This window comes from Grampus griseus (assembly GCF_964374135.1).
Source record: "Grampus griseus genome assembly, chromosome: 14".
Taxonomy (NCBI): Eukaryota; Metazoa; Chordata; class Mammalia; order Artiodactyla; family Delphinidae; genus Grampus; species Grampus griseus.
The window spans coordinates 9,060,184-9,074,224 of NC_139008.1; the positions used below are offsets into that span (position 1 = coordinate 9,060,184).

The 14,041-nt window shown below is 56.1% G+C and overlaps 1 protein-coding gene across 1 annotated transcript; it reads left to right on the top strand.

Moving 5' to 3' along the window:
- Positions 1-7,695: 7,695 nt before the first annotated feature.
- FZD9 (frizzled class receptor 9) lies at positions 7,696-9,731 on the top strand (the record flags this gene model as incomplete). The annotated part of the gene is made up of 1 exon (XM_082671520.1): positions 7,696-9,731. The coding sequence occupies one exon, from the start codon at positions 7,696-7,698 to the stop codon at positions 9,466-9,468; it is 1,773 nt and encodes a 590-aa protein (XP_082527646.1). The 3' UTR covers positions 9,469-9,731.
- Positions 9,732-14,041: the final 4,310 nt, after the last annotated feature.

The following is a 14,041-nucleotide window of genomic DNA, read 5'->3' on the forward strand; positions in this document are numbered from 1 at the left end:
TAGAGGGTATTCATTATCTGGATCAATTATGGTGATGATTTCCCAAGTATATCCTTATGTCAAAATGCATCGAATTGTACACTTTAAATATGTGCAAGCTGATTGCACATCAATACTGTACCTCAATAATGCCGTAAAAAAATTCAAAGACCAATTGACCCAGCAAGTTCTCAGATTCTGTGCTATGGAAATAAAAGCACAGGTACACTCAGGGGTCAGCAAACGTTTCCTACAAAGGGCCGGATAGTAAATGTTTTCAGCTTTGCGGGCCATTTGGTCTCTATCATAACTACTCAATTCTGCCAAAGTGTTATAGCTGGAAAGCAGCCATAGATTCTACATAAACCAACGAGCATAGCTGTGTTCCAGTAAAACTTTATTTATAAGAACAGGCAGAGGGCCAGATTTGGACTACGGGCCACAGTTTGCAGATCCTGAATCTAGGTACATCTACCTATGTCAGGACCATAACAGAAACAACCTAAATGTCTATCCATAGGGGACTGGTTGAATCGTTTATAATAAACCCACACTGTGGAAATTAGAATGACTATTAAAAAAGATGGGTTGGATCCTGTGTGTTGACCTGTAAAGACTATTCATGGTAGATTATTTTTCAAATATTTTATTGCAAAAATGTAAAAATACACAGACTATTTAAAGTCTATAGCGAACACCTGAATGCCCACCATGAGATTCTACCATTAATATTTTACTACATTTTTTTTTTTTTTTTTTTGCGGTACGCAGGCCTCTCACTGTTGTGGTCTCTCCCGTTGCGGAGCACAGGCTCTGGATGCACAGGCTCAGCGTCCATGGCTCACAGGCCCAGCCGCTCCGCGGCATGTGGGATCTTCCCAGACCGGGGCACGAACCCGCGTCCCCTGCATCGGCAGGCGGACTCTCAACCACTGCGCCACCAGGGAAGCCCTACACTTATTTTTTATCATATGTCCATCCATCTGTCCATGATAGATTCTTAGGTGAGAAAATGAGGTGTAAAATGTACAATATGACTTCCATTTTAGTAAAAGAAAGAAAAGATCAGAAAAGACTGCACTACGTATATTTGTGTTTGTAAAGTCTAGAAAAAAGTATCAGAAGAGATGCCTGAACTCTTTTTTTTTAAATTGAAGTATAGTTGATTTACAAGGTAGTGTTAGTTTCAGGTGTACAACATAGTGATTTAGTTATATAGATAGATGTTCTTTTTCAGATTCTTTTCTACAATATCATAGGTTTTTACAAGATTTTGAATATAGTTCCCTGTGCTATACAGTAGGCCTTTATTGTTTAACTGTTTCATACATAGTAGTATGTATATGTTAATTCCAAACTCCTAATTTATCCCACCCACCCCACCCCCACCCCCCACCACCCTTTCCCCTTGGGTAACCATAAATTTGTTTTCTCTGTCTGTGAGTCTGTTTCTGTTTTGTAAATAAGTTTATTTGTATCATTTTTTTAGATTCCACATGTAAGTGATATCATATATTTGTCACTCTCTGACTTACTTCACTTAGCATGATTATCTCTAGGTCCATCCATGTTGCTGCAAATGGCATTATTTCATTCTTTTTTTTAAAAATTTTTTTTTTGATGTGGACAATTTTTTTTTAAAGTCTTTATTGAATTCGTTACAATATTGCTTCTGTTTTTTTTTTTTATGTTTTGGTTTTTTGGCTTCAAGGCATGTGGGATCTTAGCTCCCCAGCCAGGGATCGAACCCGCACTCCCTGCACTGGAAGGCGAAGTCTCAACCACTGGACCACCAGGGAAGTCCTATTTCATTCTTTTTAATGGCTGAGTAGTATTCCATTGTGTATACATCTTTTTTATCCATTCCTCTGTGGGTGGACGCTTAGGTTGCCTCCATGTCTTGGCTGTTGTAAATAGTACCACTGTGAACAACTGGGGTGCATGTGTCTTTTCAACTCAGAGTTTTCATCTTTTCCAGATATATGCCCAGAAGTGGGATTGCTGGATCATATGGTGATTCTATTTTTCAGTTTTTTTAAGGAACCTCCATACTGTTTCCCATAGTGGCTGCACCAGTTTACATTCCCACCAACAAGAGTAGTAGGGTTTTCTTTTCTCCACACCCTCTCCAGCATTTACTATTTGTAGACTTTTTGATGATGGCCATTCTGACCAGTGTGAGGCGATACCTCATTGTAGTTTTGATTTGCGTTCCTCTAATAATTCAGGATGTTGAGCGTCTTTTCACGTGACTGTTAGCCATCTGTATGTCTTCTTTGGAGAAATGTCTGTTTAGGTCCTCCACCCATTTTTTGGTTGGGTCGTTTAGGTTTTTTTTTGATATCGAACTGTATGAGCTGTTTGTTTATTTTGGAAATTAAGCCCTTGTTGGTTGCAGGAGATGCCTGAACTCCTGATGCTGATTATCTGAGGGCAAGGGTTGCAAGGGAATTAGTTATGAAAATTTGAAAGCCCTAATAAGAAATTTTAAACACGCTTCTTTAGTAAGAATGAACAGTCTAGTCCAGCCCCTGACATCCCAATAAAGAGACCCTGAGGGCTTCCCTGGGGGCGCCAGGTGGTAAGAATCCGCCTGCCAATGCAGGGGACACGGGTTGGAGCCCTGGGCTGGGAAGATCCCACATGCTGCAGAGCACCTAAGCCCGTGTGCCACAACTACTGAGCCTGCGCTCTAGAGCCCACGAGCCACAACTACTGAGCCCGTGAGCCACAACTACTGAAGCCCGTGTGCCACAACCACCGAGGTCCGTGCTCCTAGAGCCCGTGCTCTGCAACAAGAGAAGCCACTGCAATGAGAAGCCCGCACACTGCAATGAAGAGTTGTCCCCGCTCGCCACAACCAGAGAAAGCCCGCGCACAGCAACGAAGACCCGACGCAGCCAAAAATAAATGAATAAATTTATTAAAAAAAAAAAAAAAAGAGACCCTGAGTCAGAACCAGGGCTCAAGCTGCGGGGAGGTGGGCCCATTCCCTGAGCTTGCCTGGGGCGTGGCCAAGTGTGTGCACACTCGGGAATAACTAGGCCCCTGCGTGTCCTTGTGTGTGTATACACACTTAACTCGCCCCGGACCCACATACACAGCATGCATATGTGCTGGCGCCCACTGCTGTCTGCCCAGGCTGCTGTGTCACTCCACAGCCGCACCCGCCCGGGAGCAGGCATGACAGTGTGATACTCCTTGAGTCCTTCATCACCCCCCGCAGGCAGCCCCTCCTGAGGGCTGTCCCAGGCACCTGGAGGAGGTGCAGCACGGCCCTCCTCCTGGTTCCTGATTACTCACGCAGACACCTCTGTCCCCCAGGGTCTAATCAGTACCCCTCCCCCAACCTCAGGCCCCACTTGCATGCAGCCTCTCCTCATTATGACGTTCTTTTATTCAACAAACATTTATGGGAGGCTACTCCAGGCTAGGCACCAAGATACCCAGGAGCACAACCCAGCCCCTGACCTCCAGAAACTGCCAGGTTTATGGCGAGACAGGTGCAGTCGTGGTGACTGAAGGGCACAGAGGCAGGCACCAGGGCCATTGGGCAGGGGGTCATCCTGGAGGAGGCAATACCAGGGTCAAGCTGCAGAAAGGTCAGCATGTGTCCTGTGGGGTGAATGGTAGCTTTGGTCAGGGAGGACGTGGTAAGAAGGGAAGACCGGAGCGCTGGGGGTGGGGGACACGGGTCAGGAGGGTGTCCCTTCCCACTTGTGCAGGGCAGCTCATTGGCCCACAGCCAAGGGCCCCCTGGAAGGGAGTCTTCTCCCACCCCACCCCCCGCCCCGGGAGGAGGAGTTGGGAGGGGTTCCATTCCCACCTCACCCAACTCTGGCCCTTCTGCCCAGTGAGCAGGAGTGGGGGTGGGCATTGATGGTAATCTCCCTCCTCCCAGTCCCCCGGGTCCTCCTCCTAGTCTCCCTTTCAGTGAGTGCCTGGCGTATTGTTCCGCCTTTGTAAAGAGGCAGATCGAGTGACAAAGCAGGGTGGGTGGGCAGGCAGCCCAAGAGGCCTCTTCTCTCCCAGGCAGCATCTGCATGGGGGAGGGGCTGTTCTACACCCCCCCCCACCTCTGGCTTCCAGCAGCAGCTGTTGTCATGGTGACAAGCCTGGCATCCCATGGCTCCTGGGGCATCCTCCCCACTGTGGCTGCTGGAGGAAGGGCCCCTGGACTCCTCTCTACCCTGGTTGCGGGGCGGGGGCACAAAAAAACCTGGCTCCCTGGACAGTCCTAGCAGGGGGGAAGCCTCCAGCCTTCTGTGCCTCCCAATGCAGCTGCCTGCACAGGGGCAGCTCCAGAGCCCCCGCCTCCTACAGACACTATGATGTGGTGGGCTCAGGCCATGCACCTCTGTCAACCATGCGTCTCCGCCTCCTTGGGGCAAGATACAGAGAGAAATAAAATGTCCCCAGGGTCCTTGAGCAGCTGCTGGCATTGGGGCAGAGGGAGCAGATGGATGGAAGGCTAACAGTACATGAGTGTACAAGTGGGGGAGAGTGTGTGGGCAAGGACTCTAGGCCCACAGAGCAGAGCCTCCAGCCCCGTCCAGAAGAGCTGGGGGGCTACCCCTAGGAGGCTGGTGTGCCCAACACAGCAGAAGAGAAGGGCCTTCTGGGCTGGGGAGATTTGAGGCATGACATGGCATGGGTTTCCAAGGAGTTGGTCGTGGCAGGAAAGGAAGAGGAGGATGGGGGCTATGCCTGGAAGGGCTTCTGCTGCCATCCCCAGGAGCATGACCTTCATCCTGGGCAATGGGAAGCTGCCACTGGCATTTCGGGAACCTCCTTGACCAGGTGGTCGAAGCCAGGTCCTTTTTTCAAAGTTACCCTATTTCTGTGCTACCTCTTTGGGAAGTTCAGGAGCTTGCCGCTGCGCCTCTCACGGCTCAGGTGGGCCGAGTTTGTATTTCTTGCAGGGCACAGGGCTGGCTGCCTCCTCAGGTCCTCTTGGAGAGCCAGAGGCTGGGTCCTTCTCCCTTCCCTGCTCCAGCACAGCTCTAAGAGGAGGTGAGCACTAATTACAGCTGCTGCCCCGACTCCTTGCTGTGCCTCCACCACATGCCAGGCTCTATAGCAGGGCAGTGTTGGCCGAGCAGGGCCAGCTGGGCAGGTGCCCTTGCTCTGGTGGTGACAGGCAGCCTCATGCAGTAGAAGAGCCTGAATGCCATCCCTGACCGTTGTGAGCTGTGTAATCCCAGGCAAATATCTTGAATTTTCTTTTTTTTTAAATTTTATTTATTTATTTTTGGCTGCACTGGATCTTTGTTGCTGTGTGCGGGCTTTCTCTACTTGCGGCGAGCGGGGGCTACTCTTAGTAGTGCTAAGAAGCCCGCGCACCACTACTCTTTGTTGTGGTGCGCGGGCTTCTCATTGTGGTGGCTTCTCTTATTGCGGAGCACAGGCTTAGTTGCTCCACAGCATGTGGGATCTTCCCGGACCAGGGCTCGAACCCGTGTCCCCTGCCTTGGCAGGCAGATTCTTAACCACTGTGCCACCAAGGAAGCCCCTCTTGAGTTTTCTGAGCCTCAATTTCTCATCTGTAAAATGGGCACAGAATTCCTTGCAGGGCTGTTATGAGAGTTTAAAAAGTCACTGTGTAGGGCTTCTCTGGTGGCGCCGTGGTTTAGAATTCGCCTGCCATTGCAGGGGACAAGGGTTCGAGCCCTGGTCCAGGAAGATCCCACGTGCCGCAGAGCAACTAAGTCCGTGCGCCACAACTACTGAGCCTGCGCTCCAGAACCCGCGAGCCACAACGCCTGAAACCCATGTGCCTAGAGCCTGTGCTCTGCAACAAGAGAAGTCACCGCAATGAGAAGCCTGTGCACCGCAACAAAGAGTAGCCCCTGCTCACCGCAACTAGAGAAAGCCCGGCGCAGTAACAAAGACCCAACTCAGCCAAAAATAAATAAATTTAAAAAAAAAAGTCACTGTGTAAAATGCCTGGCCCAGGGCCCACTTGGCTCACTGTGGGTCCTTGACCAGTTTCCTAGGTCCCCTGCAGTGCAGGTCACTCCCTCAGCCCTTCATCTGCTTGGCATCCCTGAGCAGCTGCTAGGGCTGGACCTATGCCGAGCGCTCACGCGGAAGCTGAGTCTGAGTCTTCCAGGTACCTCTAGGCCAAGGGGGTGAGGACAGACGGGGGTGGGCCATGGAGGAGGGAGGCAGTGTCTCAGGGAGCTTCAGACCAGAGCAGGGCCCTTTGGGTGGCCTGCTGGATGGCACTCGGGTTTCACCCACAAATCTACCCGGGAACCATGGTGGGAACCTGGCTGGGCAGAGGCGGGAGGGCTGAGGGGCTTTGGGACTCCAGGCGGCCCTGGGCAACCCCAGCCTCTCAGAAACACCTTCCCAACCTGAGGATGGAGGAGTTGGGTGGTGTCGGCAGCTCAGGGGTCGCAGTCTCAGACCTCACTCACTTATTGTCACTGGTCACCACGAGGCCGAGTCATATCCCTAGGACTGCCTTGATTCGTTCCATCTGTACAAAGGGAAGGACAGTCCTCCCCACTCCCCACGGTTTCGGTGCCGCCCGTGGAAGCAGAGTGAGTAAGCTGGTTATCTTCCTGACAGCTGTCTGCCTTAGGTGAGGAGGGTGTGAGATGTACTAAAATATTCCACGGGTGTCACTGTACGCGGTCCCCTGCTCTGCTGTCTGGGGGGCCTGGCGGCGGCGGGAAGGGGGAGGTGGACGTAGTTCAGGCAGAGAGCGGCAGGATCTCTGGGCCGAGAGGAATTCCCAGGGGAAAACCTATACGAAGGGAGCGCAGAGGACAGGAGGGGAGGGGGCAGAGGGAGACGGGGTCCTCCAGCTCTGTGCGAAGCAGTTTTCAAGCGGTCCTGAGGCGTCAAGGGGCACCCTAGACAGTAGAACCTCCCGCGGATAGGGTGACACCTCCCCCGAGGCCCACCTGGGAAGGGGAGAATGTACCATTCCTGGACCGCGGAGAGAGACAATGAGGTCAAGTGCGCAGTGTGACGGGTAAGTAGCACGTGAGCAACAAATGAATTGTTCACTTCTACAGGATTATCTGCCGGTTTTACAGAAAAGGAAACAGAGCGAAGAGCCCAAAGCCACATACAACTAGTGAAGAGGCAGAGGCTGCACTTGAACTGTCCCAGAGTACACGGTCGAGGCGTCCCACGCGTAAAAGCCTTAGAAATCGTCCCTCCTGGGGTAAAAAGAGGTGACGCGGTACGGTGGCAGGGAAATCCTCCGGCTGACCGTCTTGTCGCGGGGAGAGGTTGGGCAGCAACCCACTCAGAAGGGGAAAAACCGAGTGTGAGCGGGCAGACGAGGTCGCTTGTACACCCCGCCCCGCCAGACCGCGCCCGGGTTGGTGCCTCCCCGCGCAGCTGCGAGACGCGGCGCCTTTAAAGCCCGGCTGGGGGCGTGCCCGGCGCGCTGAGGGCACGCCTCTGGGCGCGTCCGCCCGGCGCCCCGCCCCGAGGCTTGTAGCCGCGGCCCCGGGAGGCGGGGCACGCTTTGGCTCGGCGGCCGTTCGTGTGGCGGCGGTTCGGCGGCTCGGCGCCTACTTTCCCTCCGGCGGCTTCCCCGCGCGCTGCCCAGGGCGCCCGGCCGCTCCCTGACACACGCGGCCAGCTCGGCTATGGCCCGCGCCCCGCGACGTGGCGGGCGGGCACGGGGGCGCCGGACGGCGCGGCCAGAGTGAGGCGAGGCCGCCCTCCCGCCCTCGGCCGGGGCCGCCCGGGATGGCCGTGCCGCCGCTCCGCCGGGCGCTGCTGCTGTGGCAGCTGCTGGCGGCGGGCGGCGCGGCGCTGGAGATCGGCCGCTTCGACCCGGAGCGCGGGCGCGGGCCGGCGCCGTGCCAGGCGGTGGAGATCCCCATGTGCCGCGGCATCGGCTACAACCTGACCCGCATGCCCAACCTGCTGGGCCACACGTCGCAGGGCGAGGCGGCCGCCGAGCTGGCCGAGTTCGCGCCTCTCGTGCAGTACGGCTGCCACAGCCACCTGCGCTTCTTCCTGTGCTCGCTCTACGCGCCCATGTGCACCGACCAGGTCTCGACGCCCATCCCCGCTTGCCGGCCCATGTGCGAGCAGGCGCGCCTGCGCTGCGCGCCCATAATGGAGCAGTTCAACTTCGGCTGGCCGGACTCGCTGGACTGCGCCCGGCTGCCCACGCGCAACGACCCGCACGCGCTCTGCATGGAGGCGCCCGAGAACGCCACGGCCGGCCCCGCCGAGCCCCACAAGGGCCTAGGCATGCTGCCCGTGGCGCCGCGGCCCGCGCGGCCCCCCGGCGACGCCATCCTAGGCGCCGCCGGCGGCACCTGTGAGAACCCCGAGAAGTTCCAGTACGTGGAGAAGAGCCGCTCGTGCGCGCCGCGCTGCGGGCCGGGCGTCGAGGTGTTCTGGTCGCGGCGCGACAAGGACTTCGCGCTCGTCTGGATGGCCGTGTGGTCGGCGCTGTGCTTCTTCTCCACTGCCTTCACCGTGCTCACCTTCTTGCTGGAACCTCACCGCTTCCAGTACCCGGAGCGCCCCATCATTTTCCTTTCCATGTGCTACAACGTCTACTCGCTAGCCTTCCTCATCCGGGCTGTGGCTGGGGCCCAGAGCGTGGCTTGTGACCAGGAGGCGGGTGCGCTCTACGTGATCCAGGAGGGCCTGGAGAACACGGGCTGCACCCTCGTCTTCCTGCTGCTCTACTACTTCGGCATGGCCAGCTCGCTGTGGTGGGTGGTGCTGACCCTCACCTGGTTCCTGGCGGCCGGCAAGAAGTGGGGCCACGAGGCCATTGAGGCCCACGGCAGCTACTTCCACATGGCAGCCTGGGGGCTGCCGGCTCTCAAGACCATCGTTATCCTGACTCTGCGCAAGGTGGCAGGGGATGAGCTGACCGGGCTCTGTTACGTGGCCAGCATGGATGCGGGGGCACTCACGGGCTTCGTGCTGGTACCCCTCTCCTGCTACCTGGTGCTGGGCACGAGCTTCCTCCTGACCGGCTTTGTGGCCCTCTTCCACATCCGCAAGATCATGAAGACAGGGGGCACCAATACGGAGAAGCTGGAGAAGCTCATGGTCAAGATTGGGGTCTTCTCCATCCTCTACACTGTGCCCGCCACCTGCGTCATTGTGTGCTACGTCTATGAACGCCTCAACATGGACTTCTGGCGCTTGCGGGCCACAGAGCAGCCCTGCTCGGCAGCCACCACGCCCGGAGGCTGGAGGGACTGCTCGCTGCAAGGGGGCTCAGTGCCCACCGTGGCTGTCTTTATGCTCAAAATCTTCATGTCGCTGGTGGTGGGCATCACCAGCGGCGTCTGGGTATGGAGCTCCAAGACTTTCCAGACCTGGCAGAGCCTGTGCCACCGCAAGATGGCAGCTGGCCGGGCACGGGCAAAGACCTGCCGGGCCCCCGGGGGCTATGGCCGTGGCACCCACTGCCACTATAAGGCCCCCACCGTGGTCTTGCACATGACTAAGACGGATCCTTCTCTGGAGAACCCCACACACCTCTAGGGACACAGGCCTGCGTGGGGAGGCTGTTGCCCCCTCCTAGCCCCCCTCCGGAGGAGACAGCTGACTAGCAGCTGCCCAGCTGTCAAGGTCAGGCAAGTGAGTGCGAGGGGCCGAGGACCAGGGCGGGGAGACTCTCGTTCAACCCTCACTTGTCAGGACCCAGTGAGGCTCACTCCCCTGTCGCCTAGTGCAAGGGGGTGGGCCTGGCTGAGTCCCCCGCAGGGCCCTGGGGGTGGGGGCATGTGGAGAGGAGGAGGGGTAGAAGGGGGTGTGGTCCAGCAGAGTTTATTTAATGATGTAATTTATTGTTGGAGTTTCTCTGGAAGCTGTGACTAGAATAAACCCCCGTGTGGCACCGCTGAGTCTTCTCTGGACTGGAAAGGGAGAAGGTAGGAGGGTGAGGGCCCTGCAGGAGTCTCCCATGTGAGCAGAGCTGGGGGTGGGTTCTGGGCTCATCCCCTGACCCCGTTTTCTGACTCTCCATCAATGGGGAGGACATCGTGCTGTGAAACAGCTGTGTTTTGCAGGAGTCCCAGATTCTTCTCCTCTTTGCTCCTTTTGGCAACCTGCTTGCCTCTCTGAGCCCTGGGTTCCTGCTTCCCAAAGTGAGACTGGGATGCCTGCTGGGATACTCAGGGAATCCCCTGGGATGACACTGTCCCCCTCTGGCCCGGGGGAGTCTAGCCTGTTTGGGTCCTGGGGGTAAGACTCTGCTTTCCTCATTTTGTATAAAAAATGAGGGCATCAGCCTACCTCAGAGTTTTCCTCAGAGGCTCAGGATCTGTTCCCACTGTCCTTATGGCCCATCCTGCTGTCCCCTCCCTGGGGCCTGAGGGCCAGGGCCCAGCTGACTGTCCTCGTTGCCTTTGAAGATTGCTGATGTGATGTGGCCACTTCACTCCTTGCGGCCCTAGTCAGGGCACCCCACCCTCTCGTCCCTCTGGGTGGAGATGGGGCTGGACTATTATATGGGCATCTTGGTGGCAGACACAGGCATAGAGACAGCCCTTGAAGATAGTGGGGATTGGGTCCCTAGCTCCTAAAGGGCTGCGGAAAGGTTTGAGTTGTGAGCACAGCAGTGAGAAACGGGGCAGGTGCTGGGGCGTGCACATGGCAGCTGTGCTGTCCCTGAGGCAGCTCCCACATTCGTGTGCCGGGATAGGAAAAGGTACTTGCGCCTATCTGTGTGCCGGGGAGGCCCTGGAGCTGCCAGGACCTGCGCCACCTCCGTGTGTGGCCGTCCCGGAGACCCTGTCAGCGTGGAGTCAGACCTCAGCGTCCTATCTTAGCCTCTGCTTTGGCCACTGTGACTCCAGCCAGGGGAGGGTCTTGGTTCCTGTCTCTGGGTGCATGACACGTTCAGCGTCACTGTCAGGAGGCCCCAGGGTCCAGCCCCACTGCCAGCCAAGGGGAGGCCCAAGGTCAACTGCTTCATATCACAGTAGGGCTGAGCCCCCAAACCCAGCACCTCTCCAGCCAGAGCCCTTTACCCTGCACCAACCACCAATCTCACAGGAACAAGAAAGAAACCAAATGGAGATCAAACAGGTGGCATCAGCTCCCTCAGGAGGTGAGTGAGGAGAGGGCTGTCCCTCACAAGGAACAGTACTGACCCCTAAGGGAATTTCGCAGCCCTCACCCCTGCAGCTGGCAGGTGGAATGCCCCCCCATCCCCCCAATCTAAATCCTCCCCTTCTCATAGACACAGGATAAGTCCTCATGCCTTCTCTGACCAGTGAAACCAAGTGACCCTAACATGTGGCAACTCACCCGGGGAGGGTCCCTGACTGAGAAACAGAATGAGCTTAATGAAGGTGACAGGGGCCCAAGTTGGGAGTGGGAGGGGGAGTGGCTGCACCGAGCTGAGCTTAACAGGCCCGGTTTGTGGGCAGCCGACCTGAAACTGCTGAGGGCCTGCACTAGGGCAGGGGCAGCCAGAGGCAAAGGAGAGGATTCTGGAAACAGGGGAGGAGAAAGGCAAGTGATGTGCAGGGGCCAAGGGTGGCGGGGAGGGTAAGCATCAGGGGCAGCACCAGTTCACCCAGGTCCTGCCAGTCATTGGGCACCTGGCTGTGTCCCTCAGCGGAAACAAGACTGGCTTCCAGGACAACTGGGATGGCGGGGGTGGTGGGGGGTGGGGGGCGTGCAATCAGGACAGGCCCCAAGGGGGCTCTGCTTTGAGGCTGAGATGGTTCACATAGGCCAGGACCTGGGAGGGAGGGAGGGCGGGCAGGCCTTGCCAGCTAAGGCTTCTCAGCGCTGGACAACATTATGGAAGAGTCCCAGACCCTAGAGGAAAAGGAAGAAGGAAACATGATTAAAGACCTTTTACAGAAGTCCTCCATCTGATCCTCCTCTCCCCGTTGTGCAGACAAGGGAAGTGCTTGAAGGGATCGATTGGCTCAAGTTCACACAACCAGGGAGACTGTGGCCTCCAGAGCTTGTGATTTCACACCATGGAGTCCATTGGGGCATGGGGTGAGATGGACAGGGTGGGTGTTATAAAACCTAGGGCAGGGCTTCCCTGGCAGCGCAGTGGTTGAGAGTCCACCTGCTGATGCAGGGGACACGGGTTTGTGCCCCAGTCTGGGAGGATCCCACATGCCGCGGAGCGGCTGGGCCTGTGAGCCATGGCCGCTGAGCCTGCACTCCGCCATCGGGAGAGGCCACAACAGTGAGAGGCCCACGTACTGCAGAAAAAAAAAAAAAAAAAAAAAAACCTAGGGCGGTTTTGTCCAGAGAAACCGGTCCCACAGTGGGACCTCCCCCCACCCCCAAAAAGGAGATTCCAGAACCCAATGGAAACACCTCAGAAGCCAACACCTGCTGGCCTGTGCGCCCCCGGCCCCCGCCCCTTCCCTCAGGGGCCTAGTAGCCCAGCACAGGGCCCCTTACAGCAGCACGTCTGTGCATGTGTCCACGCCAGCCGAGCCTGTCTGAGGGCCGAGCCTGTGCTTGTTCTTAAAGGAACTTCTGAGCCCTGACCTCAGTCACTATCAGTTCCAGGGAAACAATTCAAAGTTCATTGGAGTCAGCAGGGGTGATCTTGACTGAGGTCAGATTGAGGAGAGGCTGCCCCCCCTCCGGGGGGGGGGTCAGTAGCTGCCCTCACTCTCTGCTCAGTCCCACCCTGAAGGAGGAAGCTCCAGGACAGCCCGTGTGAAAAGGCCTGGGGGTCCTGGGCGGGGGGTAACAGAACAGCAGCCTTCTCCCCTTACCTGGTCTAAGTGTCTCGCTCAGTACCCTGCGGAGGGGACCCTGGCTCTCGGGCAAGTGGGAGACCTGGTTCCCTAGTGGAAGCGGCACTGCCCCTGAGTAGCTGCTTTGGAATCAGTCACCAGCTGACTGCCACCCTTGACTGTGCTCCCTCCCCAGAGACAGGGTTTGAGGAGAAACAAGAGTAGGCAGGAAGAGGGGTTGGTCTCTGTTGATTGCCAGCATTAGTATTCCAGACCCCTCCTCAGGAAAAAAGTTTTCTCGTCTCCATTTGCAGTAGTCAGCCCAAGTTAGGTTTCTCGTGATAGGGAGGAATGGGCTGGGATGGCTGAATAGGACCAGGATACAGAGCCTAGATGAGGTGACAAGGCCCCACAGGCGCTGGCCTGGTGTAGCCTAAGAAACCCACCCCAGGAATAGGACTTCACAGGTGTGGGTGGGCTGGGAGTCCCAAGTCCAACCGTGCCTGTGTGGAAAATGTCTGGAGGTTACACAGCTCCCTCCTCCAGAGCTTGAGGGCTGGTCAAATTCAATACGACCTTGGGGCAAACCACTTCCTCCCCTGCGGGACTGAAAATCCCCGAGTGCTTGGCGCGGGCCTGGCTCAAAGCCCACGCTCACCAAGGCCACAAAGGGAGTCAATGGCAGAACCCGCACCCAGGACTTAGGTTTCTCCTCAGATTTCTTCCTATGTTACCTTATGCCATCCCTGGCGCAGCTGGTCAGGAACTGGCAGTTTCGCTTCTCAGTGAATGGGATCATGCAGTGGCCCTATAAGATCCTGGAACTCCACCGGCAGGTTGCCAGCCAGCAGTGATCTACTCAAATTAGCCACTCTGCCTTTACAAAAACTCCCAGCATAAAATATAAATGAAGGCACGAATAAAACAAGATTGGCTATGTAGTAGAACTGTTGAAGCTGAGTAGGTGGGAGTTTGTTCTATTTCCACACTTTCTGTGTATGTTTTATATTTTCCTTGAAAAGTGTTTTAAAATGTCGAGTTTCCCCCAAAATTAAGTCCTGAAGGACTACACAAGTTCCCATAGCGAAGCCTTAAAAAATACTTTCTCCTAGTTCTTAGAAGTTTCAAATGGAATGGGGGGGAGGGGGGTGGGTGTTGAGACAAAGACAAGGCCAGGAGAGGCTTGAAGGTCACAGCTTCGATTACCCAGGGCACCAGAACTCTCTCCTGGAAGCAAAGAAATGCAGTAGATGGATCTGACCTGTGGTTAAAAAGACTAAGTCAGAGGAGGTCCTCTCCAGAAGAACAGGCTCCAAGAGTCCATGGGAAGACAGCGCTCGCTCGGGACTGCACCACCCTCCAAGAGCACAAAGAAAAATTCACCAGAATTGTTT